This window comes from Chiloscyllium plagiosum, chromosome 37 (assembly GCF_004010195.1).
Source record: "Chiloscyllium plagiosum isolate BGI_BamShark_2017 chromosome 37, ASM401019v2, whole genome shotgun sequence".
Taxonomy (NCBI): domain Eukaryota; kingdom Metazoa; phylum Chordata; class Chondrichthyes; order Orectolobiformes; family Hemiscylliidae; genus Chiloscyllium; species Chiloscyllium plagiosum.
The window spans coordinates 27248088-27261806 of record NC_057746.1 but is presented as its reverse complement, the minus strand read 5'-3'; the positions used below and the strand labels follow the sequence as shown (position 1 = coordinate 27261806).

The 13719-nt window shown below is 42.9% G+C and overlaps 1 protein-coding gene across 1 annotated transcript in view; it reads right to left on the bottom strand.

The window, feature by feature from the left end:
- LOC122541420 (complement factor B-like) overlaps window positions 1-13719 on the bottom strand; it is a 60380-nt gene that overhangs the window by 44358 nt on the left and 2303 nt on the right. The window contains exons 2-6 of the mRNA XM_043678179.1: window positions 8552-8764; window positions 7886-8068; window positions 6678-6851; window positions 4180-4281; window positions 1202-1335 (exon numbers count right to left, since the gene is read on the bottom strand). Coding sequence (XP_043534114.1) covers window positions 1202-1335; window positions 4180-4281; window positions 6678-6851; window positions 7886-8068; window positions 8552-8764 — 806 coding nt within the window. The remainder of the gene's footprint in view (window positions 1-1201; window positions 1336-4179; window positions 4282-6677; window positions 6852-7885; window positions 8069-8551; window positions 8765-13719) is intronic.

Here is a 13719-nt window from a genome sequence, read left to right as displayed (position 1 = left end):
AGTATTGAGTACAGGAATTGGGAAGTCATGTTGTGGCTGTACAGGACATTGGTTAGGCCACTGTTGGAATATTGCATGCAATTCTGGTCTCCTTCCTATCAGAAAGATGTTGTGAAACTTGAAAGGGTTCAGAAAAGATTTAAAAGGATGTCGCCAGGGTTGGAGGACCTGAGCTACTGGGAGAGGCTGAACAGGCTGGGGCTGTTTTCCTTGGAGCGTCGGAGGCTGAGGGGTGACCTTATTGAGGTTTACAAAATTATGAGGGGCATGGATAGGGTAAATAGGCAAAGTCTTTTTCCCTGGGGTCAGGGAGTCCAAGGGGTCCTGGGGTCAGGGCATAGGGTGAGAAGTGAAAGATATAAAAGAGACCTAAGGGGCAACTTTTTCACGCAGAGGGTGGTACGTGTATGGAATGAGCTGCCAAAGGATGTTGTGGAGGCTGGTACAATTGCAACATTTAATAGGCATTTGGATGGGTATATGTATAGGAAAGGTTTGGAGGGATATGGGCCGGGTGCTGGCAGGTGGGACTAGATTGGGTTGGTATATCAGGTCGGCATGGATGGGTTGAACTGAAGGGTCTGTTTCCATTCTATACATCTCTATGACTGTATAAATTACAATGTAAGATATAATAAACAATAATAAAAATCACTTCTTTATTCATGTGAGCTTCATTGACAAGGTTTGTCACCTAACCCTAATTGCCTCTGAGAAGGCGGTGGTGAGCTGCCTTCTTGAATCACTGCAGTTCACATGGTGTATGTACACCTCCCAGTCAATCTAGATGACAGTTCGAGGATTTTAACCCAGTGACAGTGAGCGAACAGTAATATATATTTCCAAATCAGTACTGAGAGTGGCCTGGAGGGGAATTTGTTGATGGTGGTGGCCCATGAACCTGCTGCTCTTGTCCCTCTGGATGGCAGAAGTCTGGGATTTAGAAGGTGGTGTCCAGCAACCCTTGGTGAATTTCTGCAGAGAATCTTGTAGACGGTGCTCACTTCTGTTACTGAGTATTGGTGGGGATGCCAGTGGAAAGGTTTAAGATAGTAGGGTTCCAATCAAGCGGGGTTGCATTATCCTGAGGCAGTGATGTCCAAAAAATTGCAGAACAAGGAATAACCCCCATGAAATTCTTCTGTTTAAAACTACGCTAAAGGCCACTTTCAAACTTCATGGCAATGATTTGTTTCATTACCTTGTCAGTGAGGTTCTTTATGATATTCTTGGCTTCATTGAAGTTGGCCTCACCAACACTTTCGGAAGCATCTAGAAGGATGTATATATGAAGTGGAGCATCCTTGGTGAGAGTAATTTTGCGGGCAGTGGATGCTGTGAAGTAAGAGACAGTTAAAGTTAGGGTGATATGGGTTATATTGGCGCTCATTGGAAGGAGGTGTTCCATGGATCAAAAAATACCTTCCCAAATCCAATGGACATTGAGCTCTCCAAGGCCTGTGTCCATCTAGTGCCCCTTGCATATCCCACCACACCGTGTAGATCACTAAGGCACATCTGTCAGTGGCAAAGTTCATCTTCTTCCCACCATTATCATCTGCCTTTGGATGAAGGCAAGCCCTAGGACCCCAATAGAGTTCCTGACCCTCTGTTGCCATGGAGTCTTTGACCATTGAAAAGTTAATCTCACTAGACATGACAGCGAACAAAGTGCAGTAAAAAGGTGGCCGAGGCCCGAAAACAGACTTGACTTTTAATCAATTTTCTTTAAATACTTTTGTTGCTTAGTTATTCATACATGAGATATGAGCGTCGCTGACAAGCCCGGCCTTTCCCTTGAACTGAGAAGTTTACTTGGCCATTTGGAGGGCAGTTCAGAGTCAGTCACATTGCATACGTCTGGAGTCACATGTAATCCATATTAGGTAAGGATGGTAAATGTCCCTTTTTAAAGGATATTAGTGAACCATTATCGGCAGTACATTATTGTTATTCCTAAGACTAGCTTTAAAGTTCAGACTTATTCATTTGAACTTGAGTCCCCTGAGTACACTCAAAACGTCAACTCTCCTGCTCCTCGGATGCTACCCTTCCAGCTATGCCTTTTCAGCACCACACGTTTCGACTCCTCTGAGTAATAGACTGGGCATTTGGATTACTCGTCCAGTGATATTATCACGATGTTACTATCTCTTGGAGAATGAGGGAGTTGGGGGATAGTTAAAAACTGTTAAACCAGCCGAGGTGATTGGACCTCGAATGTCATGTGATGCAATCACCAGGGAGAAATCCAGTTGAAGTTGACTACCCTCAGCCCCAGGCCCATATAGAAGTCAGGGTTATGTTGACAAGACTCATTCCACTTCGAATAAGAAAAGACCAAGAACCTTTGAACCTAATGGAACATTGACTTTGATGCCCACTAATGTGTTGAACAATCGCACAAAAATAAGAGGAAACCTCTCCATCAAAGAGTTGTTTCTGTGGGCTGAGGGGTGGCAGGAAAAACTCAAAACTGAGTGGGACAGTTGTTTTCCAGCAAAAATGGTAATTGCTATTGAAACTCAGCAGGTCTGGCAGCATCTATGGACAAAGGAGAGTTAACATTTCGAGTCCAATGAACCTTCTTCAGAAATTTGTTTCAGATCTTCAACATCCACAATTTGTTTTCTGGTAGGAATAGATGTTTTATTGGGTAAGGGTGTATGGGTTTAACAGGCCTAGGTGATTGGATGGAGTTTGGTTACACTGCAGCCATGGTCCAATTGATTGGTAGAACAGCCTCTTCCTACTCTTCAGCTCCCAGTGAGCTCAATGTTCACTGTTCCTATGATAGATTGTGGTTCAAATGGGAACAAATAAAATATTCGAAAGGAGGATTTTGGTCATTGGATCAGACAGAAGGGGATTGAACAACCAGGAGAAAAAGCAATCATAGAAAACATTAAAAACTCGAGGCAGGAGTAGACCATTTAACCCATCGAGCCTGCTCCACATTCAATATGATCATGACTGATCTAATATCTTAACATCAGACTGCCATCCACTCCCCAATCTCATTGAAATATTTCACTTCTAAAAGTATGTATGTTATATTATGGAAAATATTCTAAAATTTATTTTGCTTTAGCTCCTTAAACAATTTTATTTTAGTTGTTTGTTCGTGGGTCTCCTACTTAAGATGGAAATGAGGAGAATCATCTGGGGATCATCAGTCTTTGAAATTCTTTTCCTCAGAATGGACAGTCTGGGCTACTGAATATGTTCGAGGTTGGTTTTAGACAGATTGCTGATTTGTGGCAGACTTCAAACAAAAATCTAGGATCTATGTCATTTGTTGCCTATAAGCAGCCTCTGGTGTCACGTTGCTATATGTTTCACAGCCCTGAGATGTGAGTTGTTGAGGGGACTTGCAGGAGAAAGCAGCTTTCTCTGCCTTAGTCAGAAAGAGACAAACCTTAAAGAAAAGAAACAGCAAAAACTCTGTCAGTGAAGTAGTTTGAAAATCTTATGAAGTTTTCAATATCAGGATCAGAATCTGAAATTGGGTCTGAAGATCTCTGATCATTCTGCAACTTTCAGTAATTAGATCTCGTCAACAGAAAATCTAAAAAACAGTTCATACCCTTGACTTACAAGGGTGCTATTCTTCAACTTTTTTCCCCCAAACTCTTATTTGCAGACCTGTGTTGTTTTATCTGACCTGTGTGTATTTGGAATTAAGGAGTAATTATAGTAGCTTCGTTGGTAACCTGTTTCCCCCACTTCTAAAGGACATTTGTTTGCATTAAGTGTATTTTGAGACTAATGAAGAAACCTGGTCAAAGTATCTCTTATTCTACGTAATGACAATAAAGAGACAAATTAACTATCTTCGTGATTAAAAGAAACATTTACACTTTGGAGATTGATTACCAGAGCACTCCTCCCATCGGTGTTATAATAGATTAAAAGAGTTATGGAGGACTGCAGACAGAAAAGTAGAATTAAGACCAGAATTGTGTCAATAATTTTGTTCCATGTGCAGCAAGTTGCTCGGCGTAGAATGGCCTATTGTGGTTTCTTATGTTTCTCTCACCAATAAAAAAGTGAAAATGCAACTTTTGGTTATTAAGGACTTATCCTATCCCTTTTTAAAAAAGGCTTTAGCTGAGACAAAGGGAAGAGTTAGACGGGGGGACTGGTTAATGTCATGTGGAAAGGCAACATATGACATACCTGGCTGCTTTGCTTCTCCAGTTTGAGTCATACCCAGCATATTGGTAAATGAGGCTGTGAAAGCTGATGCTACATCTTCTGGAGTGTCAAAGGAGTTTTTGTCTGCAGAAAGAAAAGTGTTGGTTTAGCAAGATCCACTTTCTCAATTTGATTCACGTGTGTCCAAACTGAGACTGTACCATTTTTGTCCCACAATCTTCCCAAATGGAATGTTGTTCTTCCATGCTACCCCTGACAACTTCCCCACCAACTAACCACACCTGCCAACTTCCTGCATAATGTTTGAAGCTGAATGGATTCTTTCCATTTCGGTTTCAGTGACAGATGGTGGGAAGCTGGGTGGTGGAGGGAAGCAAGGGCAAAGTCGTCAATCCACTCCTTACATTGTATTTTCCTCATCATTTGAGCTTGTTGAGACTCTCCGTAATATTTAACCTCAATAAAATAGTATTGCCATTACTCCATTCTGAAAAAAAGGAAGGGAGTTCTCCTCTCAGTCCTGAGTTGATTTTAATCCCTCAAAACAGATGGATGATTATTTTTCATTCACAATATGTGGGGATCCTAGCAACATCTGCATTTAGTGCCTACGCATTATTGCCCATGAGAAGGTGGCACTGAGATGCCTCCTCAAGTATAATGGAGTGACTCATTAGGCCATTCCAGTGGGCAGTTAAGTGGTGAGCTGAGGTTCCAGAGTCACACAAAAGCTCGACTGGATAAGGAGTCAGGAGTGTGATAGATTGCTCCCCATTTGCCTGGCTGAGTGCAGCTCCTACAACAGTCAAGTTTGACACCGTTCAGGGCATAGCAGTTCGCTTGGTTGGCACCACATCCACAAGCATCCACTCTCCACCAGCGTTGCTCAGCATCTTTCAAACCTATGACCACAGCCATCTGAAAGGACAAAGGCAGCAGATACATGAGAATACCATAACCTGCGTGTTCTCCTCTAAGCCACTCACCATCCTTACTTGAAAGTTGGTCGCTTATTCCTTCAGTGTCACCGGATCAAAATTCTGAAATTCCCTCCCTAAGGGCATTTGAATATATTTGCAGGATAGGGGCTTGGCATGTTTCACAATACCATGAATGCACTTTCCTTGGCCATCAAGTCTTGGTTTAGGATTCAAACAGTATCTCTTTCAGTTCATTTGTAATTTTTAAAAACAAAACTTGCCTTAAGATTTGCCACACACAAATACACAGTGTCAAATAGATTTTATGTGGAACAGATTTTATGTGAAACGTGATAAAAACATAGTAAATAGACACAGGGTTAGGCCATTTTGCCCTTTGAGCCTCTTCTGTCATTCAATACGATAGTGGCTGATCATCCAGAGTAATACCCTGATCCTGCTTTATCCCCATACCCTTTGATCCCTTTAGCGCTAAGAACTATATTTAAAACCTTCTTGCAAATATTCAATGTTTTGGCCTTAACCATTTTCTGTGGCAGAGAATTGCACATGCTCACCACTATTTGGGTGAAGGCTTTTCTCCTCTTCTCAGTCCTAAACAACCTACCTTAGTATTCTTAAACTGAGATCCTTGGTTCTGGACTCCCAAGTCACCGGGAACATCTTCCTTGCATTTACTCTGTCAGGTTTGTTAGAATTATATAGGTTTCTATGAAATCTGCATCAATGGAGCTGAGGTGGAGAGTGTAGAATGTCCAAGTTCTTCGGAGTGATGATGACCAACAATCTGTCCTGGACCTTCTATTTAGATGCAATGGTCACAACAATGTCTCTTCTTTCTCAGGCAGCCTAGGGAATTTAGCATGTCCTCACCAATTTTTACAGATGCACCATAGAACCTGAGTACATAATGGCTTTGTATGTCAACTGCTCTGCCCAGGACTGTTAGAAACTACAGAAAGTTGTGTACATAGCCCAGACCATCACAAAAGCCAATCCTGCCATCTGTGGACTCCATCTACAATTCCCATCGCCATGAAAAGGCTTCCAAATTATCAAAGACCCCTCCCACGCTGGTAATACTCTCTTCCACTAGAAAATATAGAAGCTTAAATATGTACCAACAGGTTCAAGTTCAGCTTCTTCCCTGCTATTGTTAGACTGCTGAATGGATTCTCTAATTTCCAGTCTAATGTTGATGTTGCTTTTGTGCATCTCCTGTGCAGATGTAACCTTGTATGCTTTGTTTTGTCTAAACACCCTATGATCTCTATGTCCTGTAAGTTATGATCTGCCTGTACTGCTCGCAAAACAAAACCTTGCACTGTACTTCGGTACATGTGACAATAACAAATAAACCAAATCCCTCTCCTTGCCTCCATGACTCATAAAACCTGGCATAGAGGGGATGGGTCAAGCGGCCAATTCCTGTGCTGTAAACACTATGCGATCCCATGCAAACTGTCATTCCAACAGTCATTACCTGCACAACAGGTAATAGAAAGAGGCAGTGAGCTGATGCTCCTGTCTGATGGTTCATTGAATGAACCTAAAGAACTGATGAAGAGGAGGACTTACATTGGCAGCTGGGTTCTCTTCCACTCCACTCCCTCGACTCCAGGCATTGCCTCACGCTCGACCCTACCAGCACGAGGTGGTTGTTGCAGACATACTCCACCTTGCTGCCGATCATGTAATTCTCTCCGGATTTCCTGCCTCCAGCCGGGATCCCGGGATGAGGGCAGTATTGTGCTTTAAGAGTTTGAAAACATGATTAAAGGCGAGAAACAACTCAGTAGCTAGCTAGCTTTCAGTTATTTTCAAACCCATGGCAGCAAACACACAAGGGAAAAGCTTCACCCTCCCACGCAGTCACCCCTTCCTCCTACACACCTCCCATTCATCAATTTCCAAAACAATGAAGTTCATGGTACAATAACTCCCAGCTCACCATGAAGGAAATGGCACCGGGAATTTCTAGTTTACTGAAGTGCTTCAGTTAAAGCTCTTTCAATCTAAGCCTGTAATTGTTTGAAGAATTGGAGGGTACTGTTGATAGCAATATTCATTTAGGTGTACCAAGAGTCCCTTGAGCTTGTTCCTAGAACAATGCAATCAGTTTTGGGCATCCAATCCTAGGCAGAATATGTTGGCCTTGGAGAGAATGGATCAGATCTCACAAGGATAATACCTGGAGCCTGAGGGTTACTTTACAAGGAGAGATAATGCAAACCAGGGTTGTGTTTCCTAGAATTTACAATGTTAAGGGGTGAGTTGGTCAAAGATTTCCAGATACTAAGGGAGATGCAACGAGGAAGATAGAGAATTTAGGGAGAGGGAATGATGGAATCACACCAAGAGGTATGACAGGGGAAACGAGAGAGTGTTGGGGTGAGTGAGAATGGGGAAATGTGAGGGTGGGAAAGAGGTTGGGAGGAGTCAATATGGTAAGACTGATGGTGGTAGAAATGAGAGGAGTGAGTGAAGTATGGGTTAAGCAGCGGGGTAGGAAAGGGTGACTGTGGGAGGGGTTGATGTGAAGACGATAGAGTGGGGGGCATGGAGTCAGAGGAAGGGCGGGATGGGGGCTGGAAATTCTGAAGATTGAAATAAATTATTTATGCTGGTTGAAATGTCCAGGATTGAAGGATAGGATCTAAAAATGAGAACCTGACCTTCCAGTGGTGAAAGTAGGAAACGTATCACAAGAAGGGAAGGCTAAGTGGAATTCTATTTTGAAAACAGCAAAGCAAACACATCCAGTGATAGCCTAAGGGGGAACTCACATCCAGAGTTACAGCTAGTTATTGTCCCATTCCATCGCCCATTCTTCATACAGGTCCTGCTAATTGATCCTTGAAGCTTATACCCATCATAGCACTCGAAAAAAACAGTTTCCCCGATAGCATAGGAAAGGTTCTGTGGTCTGATCATTCCATCTTCCAGTACAGGCATTGGACATCGAAACTCTAGAGAGATAAGAACAGGTTAGAAAGGTTGAATGGTCTGGCATTGACTTCAGGGCTTGAGGAGAACAGAGACACGAGGGATTTCAAGGAGAAACGAGTGAGCTAAGGAGATCAGTGAGTCATAGAACAGATACAGGACAGAAGGAGGCCATTTGGCCTGTTATTCTGATTCTCTTGCGGAGGCAAGAGCAACTTGGTCAGCCTATTCCCTCTCCTGGGAGATTTCCAGGGAGGTGCAATCTTCGAGTTTATTGATCGCAGGACATGGGATAGTGACACACAACTTCAGATTCCACCACAATTTCAATTCTGTTAACAGGTAAACTGAGAATGGCAGAGTTAGTCCTAAAATGGTGCTCAGTTACAATCCTCTCAAGGCCAGTTATTGTCTGGATGGACAGTAATAAATGATCACAGGTTGTGAAAGAGTGAAACAGAAAGAGGAAGGAGAGAGGAGAGGAATAGAAAAGGAAGCTGCCTCACCTTTGCATATAGGTTTGGTGCGTCTGTAAGTGAGCCTGAACCAGTGCCCACTCCTCGTGCACTTGGTCTCTGACACTGGGTATGGGTAGGTGTGTTCTGGACACTGGAACCTCAGAACGCTGTCCACTGCATTACCATTCGATTTCGTCAGTGTGCCCCCAGTAATGTGGACATTGGGATCACAAGTTATATTCTCTTCTTGATTGTCATCTTCTGCAATGAGATTTGTGAATGTAACTTCATGAATGGGTGAGGGAGAATGGGATAGGGAGGTGAAAGTTAGGATGAAGGAGGTTCCATCTTACTGTGCTACTGCACGTTGACCTCAGAATTGGTCCCGAAAGCCAACCCAATGGGCTGACTAAAAGATTTTGATCATGATACAGGCTATTCAGCCTTGTTGTGGGCATGTTGGCTCGCTGTCATGGCAACTTAACTAGTTCCATTCCTTGCTTTTACCCATAGCTCTGTCAATCTTTCCATTCTGGCACTTAATCAACTCTATTTTGATTGTCTTGATGCCAACACATTCTCAAGCAGTGCATTCTCTACAAGAGGTTTCTCCTTGTGACACATTTGTTTTTTTTTGATAATCACCTTAAATCTGTGCACTCTGGTTGTCAATCCTGCTAAAGGCGTATTATGACTAATGCTGCCCAGACTCCTCAGGATTTGAAACACCTTGATCAAGTCTTTACTTAACAGTCCCTGAGGAGATCAGGTCCAAAGTTTGCAATTTCTCTGTGCAATTGAAGCTTCTCGTCCCTGGGACTAAACTGGTGTGTCTTTTCTGTACTCCTTCGCTGTCCAAACCTGATGTCTATACAATGTTCAGCACCTTTCATGATTCTCAAGACACTGAATCTATCCGTGTTCAAATGCAACAAGACCTGGACAACATCCATGTTTGGTCTAACAAGCGGAAAATGATAAGAGAGCAAATTGTAGAGCCATTGGCAGAAATGTTTCAGGCCTTTCTGAGCATAGGATTAGTCCCAGGTGGCTGGAGGATTGCAAATGTGACAGTGCTGTTTAAAATATAATCCAGGAAACTACAGACCCTGTCAGCTTGACATCAATAGTGGGAAAGCTGATGGAGTGCATAATACAGGATAAGGTAAAGAAACACTTGGAGAGAAACAAGTTAATACTTGACAGTTAACATGGCTTTGTCAAGGCAGGTGATATCTGACAAATTTAATTGAGCTGTCTGACCAGGTGACACAGGCAGTGGTGAGGGTGGTACAATGGATGTTGTACATGTGGAATTTCAAAAAACATTTGATACAGTTGGTTAGCAAATTAGAAAGGTTTGGGACTGGTTGATTTTGCAGCATGGTGGCTCAGTGGTTAGCATTGCTGCCTCACAGCACCAGGGATTCTGGTTCAATTTCACTCTTGGGAGACTGTGTGGAGTTTGCACATTTTCCCTATTTCTATGCGGGCTTAGTCCAGGTGCTCTGGTTTCCTACAAAGACATGCAGGTTAGGTGGATTAGCCATGTTAAATTGCCCATATTGTCCAGAGATGTATATTTTGGCTGGATTAGCCATGGGATATGCAGGGATGGGTCTGGGTAGTATATGCTCTTGACAGGGGCAATGTGAATTTGATAGACTGAATGGCCTGGTTCCATGTTGTAAGGATTCGAGAAGTTGGTTAAAACATAGGAAACAGAGAGTAGGTATAGATGGGCATTTCTCAGATTGAAGTTAAGTTTAAAATGGTGCTTGCCAAGGATCAGTGTTGTGATCTTTGTCCCTTTCTGATTTATGTAACTGATTTGGAAATGGGTGTTGAAGGCAAAATCTCTGAAGTTGCAGATGAAGCTAGGGAAAATAGTGAGTTGTGGGGATGGTGCTGAGTGACGTCGGGGGAAATCAACAAGTTGACCAAATGGGCAGACATCTGGCAGGTGAATTTCGATGCAGGGAAATGTGAAGTAATGCATTTTGGTAGAAGCAATTTGGAGAGACAATCTAGGCTCATAGGTACAATTTTGAGGGTAGGACAGGATCTCAGGGACCTTGGGGTTCATGAGCATGAATCTCTGAAGGTGGCCAGGCAAATTGAAACAGTTGTTAAGGTGACATGTAGGATCCTTGAGTTTATAACTAGACAGTCATACTTTCAAGATTGTCAGCAAGAGAGCTAAGAGTGAGATGAGGAACTTGTTTACTCAGTTGTTGGGAGTTGGAATGCGCTGCCTGGGAGAATGGTGGAGACGGATTCCATAGAAGGTTTCATAAGAAGGGCTGGATAGATATTTAGAAAAAATAAATTTAGAGAGCTGTGGATGTAGGGATGGAGAATGGGACCAGCTTGGTAACTGTTTTGGGAGCCAGAAAGTGTCAGTTCTCCTAAGTTTCTCCAGTGCTTTCTGTTTTTCAAGGCCATGTGTGTGCTGTATAACACCATTCCTGCATGTACAGTGTCAGTGTCAAAGCTTGTGACTAGTGGGAGATGCTTTGAAGTACATTGCCAAACTATGAATTGTTTTTGCAAGTTGGTGTGTTGTTACAGTCTCTTTTTCAACAAGATAATTCAATGGGAAGAAAACTGCAGCTACTCAGTGCAGTAATAGTGACTATGGAACTCTGAGTCATATGGTACATCCATCAAGTCTACACAGAAATCAAGAACAACAAAAAATTATCAAATGTTGTAAAAGCCCATTTTTTCTGGTGTCCTTTAGGGAGGATAATCTGCCATCTTTACTTGGCTGGCTGACATGTGACTCCATAACCACACTAATGTGGTTAACTCTTCAGTGCCTCTGTTTAGGCCCAACAGTGCAGTTAGTTCAAGGGCATTGCAGATTGGCCACAAATGCAGGCCTCACAAGCAATTCTTATCTTGTGAAAAGGAGAAAGCTAAAAATGAAGAAAAAAACCTCAACAAGTCAACTACACCCTGTTCTTCTTCAAATAGAATCATTGCATTTCTTATGTCCACCTGAGAGGCCAATGGGGCCTTGATTTAGGCTTAGATTAGGTGTATGTACCCAGTTGTTCTGACTCAGTGGTGATAACATCACACATTAGCCCAGGGCTCTTGTGGCACAGTAAGTGTCCCTGCTCTGAACTAGGAAGTTCTGGGTTCAAGTCCCACCTTCTCCATAACTATATGTATTAACATCCCTGAACAGGTTAATTAGGGGGAAAAAAATCAGCCTTTGATGCTGTGGGTAAAATGTTCACCAGAATTCAAAGAAGGGTCATTTAGCAGATTTCTGGGATGGAAGAGGTGAGGAAAGGTCGAATACGTTGGGCTATACACATTGCAGTTGAGAACAATGTGAGGTGATCTTACTGAAACATATAAGATTCTGAGTGAACTTGACAGGGTTAAGGAGAATTCAGAGGGTTTTTAGAAATACATTAAGGACAAAAGAGTAACTAGGGAGAGAAGAGGGCCCCTCAAAGATCAGCAAGGCAGCTAATGTGGGGAGTCACAGGAGACGATGGAGATACTAAATGGTATTTTGCATCAGTTTTTACTGTGAAGAAGGACATGGAAGATAGAATGTGTGGAAATAGATGATGACATCTTGAAAAATGTCCATATTACAGAGGAGGAGGTACTGGATGCCTTGAAACGGATTTAAGTGGATAAATCCCCAGGACCTGATCAGGTGTGCCCTCGAATCTATGGGAAGCTAGGGAAGTGATCGCTGGGCCCTTTACTGAGATATTTACATCATTGATAGTCATAGGTGAGGTGCCGGAAGACTGCAGGTTGGCTAACTATTTAAGAAAGGTGGTAAGGACAAGCCAGGGAACTATATACTGGTGAGCCTTTCATTCGTGGTGGGCAAGTTGTTGGAGGGAATCCTGAGCAACAGAATATACAAGTATTAGGAAAGGCAAGGACTGATTAGGGATAGTCAGCATGGTGTTGTGCATGGGAAATTATGTCTCACAAACTTGATTGAGTTTTTTGAAGAAGTAACAGAGAGGATTGATAAGGGCAGAGTAGTGGATGTGATCTATATGGACTTCAGCAAGGTGTTTGACAAGGTTCCCCATGGCAGACTGGTTAGCAAGGTTAGATCTCATGGAATACAAGGAGAACTAGCCATTTGGATACAGAACTGGCTCAAAGGTAGAAGACAGAAGGGATGGTGGAGGGCTGCTTTTCAGTTTGGAAACCTGTGACCAATGATGTGCCACAAGAATCAGTGCTGGGTTTTCATCCTTTACTTAAGTGGTTTGGATATGAACATAGGAGCTACAGTTAGTAAGTTTGCACATGACCCCACATCGACGATGCAGTGGACAGCGAAGAAGGTTACCTTAGATTACAATGGGATCTTGAGGGCCAATGGGCTGAGGAGTGGCAGATTGAGTTTAATTTAGATAAATTGAAGGTGCTGCATTTTGGAAAAGCAAATCAGAGTAGAAGTTCTACATTTAATGGTAACCTCCTAGGGAGTGTTGCTGAACAAAGAGATCTTGGATTGCAGGTTCATAGGTTCTTGAAAGTAGAGTCACAGATGTGGTCAGAGCATTGAGTTTAGGAGTTGGGCGGTCATGTTACGGCTGTTGGGGACATTGGAGAAAGTGAGGACTACAGATCAGAGTCAAGAGTGTGGTGCTGGAAAAGCACAGCAGGACAGGCAGCATCGGAGGAGCAGGAGAATTGATGTTTCGAGCATAAGCCTTTCATCAGGATATTGGTTAGGCCACTTTTGGAATATTGCATGCAATTCTGGTCTCATTACTATTGGAGGGATGCTGTGAAACTTGAAAGGGTTCAGAAAAGATTTACGAGGATGTTGCTAGGGTTTGAGGATTGGAGGTAGAGGCTGTCTAGGCTGGGGCTGTTATCCCTGGAGCATCGGAGGCTGAGGGGTGGCCTTATAGAGGTTTATAAAAACATGAGGGGCATGGATAAGATAAATAGACAAAGTGTTTTCCCTGAAGTTGGGGGAAGGTTTCAGAATTCAAGGGCATAGTTTTAGGGCGATAGGGGAAAGACATAAAATGGACCTAAGGGGCAACTTTCTCACGCAGAGGGTGGTACATGTATGGAATGAGCTGCCAGGCCAGAGGAAGTGGTGGAGGAGGGTACAATTACAGCATTTAAAAGGCATCTGGATGGGTATATGAATAGGAAAGGTTTCGCGGAATATGGGCCAAGTGCTGACAAATGGGACTAGATTAGGA